The 1,217-nt window shown below is 32.9% G+C and overlaps 1 protein-coding gene across 1 annotated transcript; it reads left to right on the plus strand.

Moving 5' to 3' along the window:
• Positions 1–158: 158 nt before the first annotated feature.
• LOC110099178 (phosphate transporter PHO1-like) lies at positions 159–1,119 on the plus strand (the record flags this gene model as incomplete). The annotated part of the gene is made up of 4 exons (XM_020826262.2): positions 159–409; positions 519–623; positions 772–816; positions 967–1,119. Coding segments are annotated over exons 1-4 (552 nt in total), but the record flags the coding sequence as incomplete, so codon positions are not given.
• Positions 1,120–1,217: the final 98 nt, after the last annotated feature.

A 1,217-nucleotide genomic window follows, 5' to 3' on the forward strand; every position in this document is an offset into this window, starting at 1 on the left:
AATTCTTATTTCATTCTAGTTTTTAACTACTCTCAATTAATTATTGTGTGCATATTCACAAAAATGATATTGAAATCTTAAAAAACATTTATTTGGCTGAAATGAAAGAACAACTTTTTTTTCTAATTATAAAACTAATTTTTTTTAGTTAATTTGCAGCATGTTTGCTCTTCTTAGCTTGCACATATTCCTATATGGTTGCAACCTGTTCATGTGGAAGAGCACCAGAATAAACCATAATTTCATCTTTGAATTCAATCCACACAAATCTCTTAACTACAGAGACGTCTTTCTCATATGCACCTCATTCATGACAATGGTTGTGGGTGCAATGGTGATCCACCTCATTCTCAGATCATCCAACTTTGCTCCTCATCTTGTTGATGCAATACCGGGAACTCTGCTTGTGGTAAATCATCCATTTCATATTTTCATTTAAATATTTCTTCTCCATCAATTTTTTTTATGCAACGCCTTATATATTGTTGAATTATCTAATCTCCCTCCCCCTTCTTCAGATGTTTTTTGGAACTCTAATTTGTCCCTTCAATATTTTTTACCGTTCTACGCGTTATTGTTTCCTCCGGGTCATACGAAACATCATATTCTCGCCATTTTATAAGGTAAATTAATTTGCTCATTTTTTTTAACAATTGTTTTTTCCCAATAATTTCTATATACCGTTCTAAGAAGACGATTAGTTTCCTTAAATCAATATTAATTTATCCCAACTAATAAGTTTAATATTCATGTTTGTATGATTTATTGCAGGTGTTAATGGTAGACTTCTTCATGGCTGATCAATTAACTAGCCAGGTAAGGAATTGAATAACAGTTTATAGACTGGCTCCTTTTGTACTGATTTATTGTCATTTGCTTGAAGCCCTCATCAACTCATAGATCTAGATAGTCGAAAGATCTAACGAAATTTGAGCTGACTTTGAAATTCCTGCTGATGATCTACAGATCCCGCTGCTGAGGTACATGGAATTCACGTCGTGTTATTTTATAGCATCTGGTTTCAAAATCCACCCGTACGAAACCTGCACCAACAACAAAACCTACAAGCTCCTAGCATATATAATCTCCTTTCTTCCTTACTACTATCGAGCTATGCAGGTGCGCCAAGCTACTATTACACATAAAGCATTCAGTCTTTTTTCTACCACAGAAAAAAAAAATATCAACACAAATTTTATGATATATATATATATATA

This window comes from Dendrobium catenatum, unplaced genomic scaffold, assembly GCF_001605985.2.
Source record: "Dendrobium catenatum unplaced genomic scaffold, ASM160598v2 original_scaffold_194378, whole genome shotgun sequence".
NCBI lineage: Eukaryota > Viridiplantae > Streptophyta > Magnoliopsida > Asparagales > Orchidaceae > Dendrobium > Dendrobium catenatum.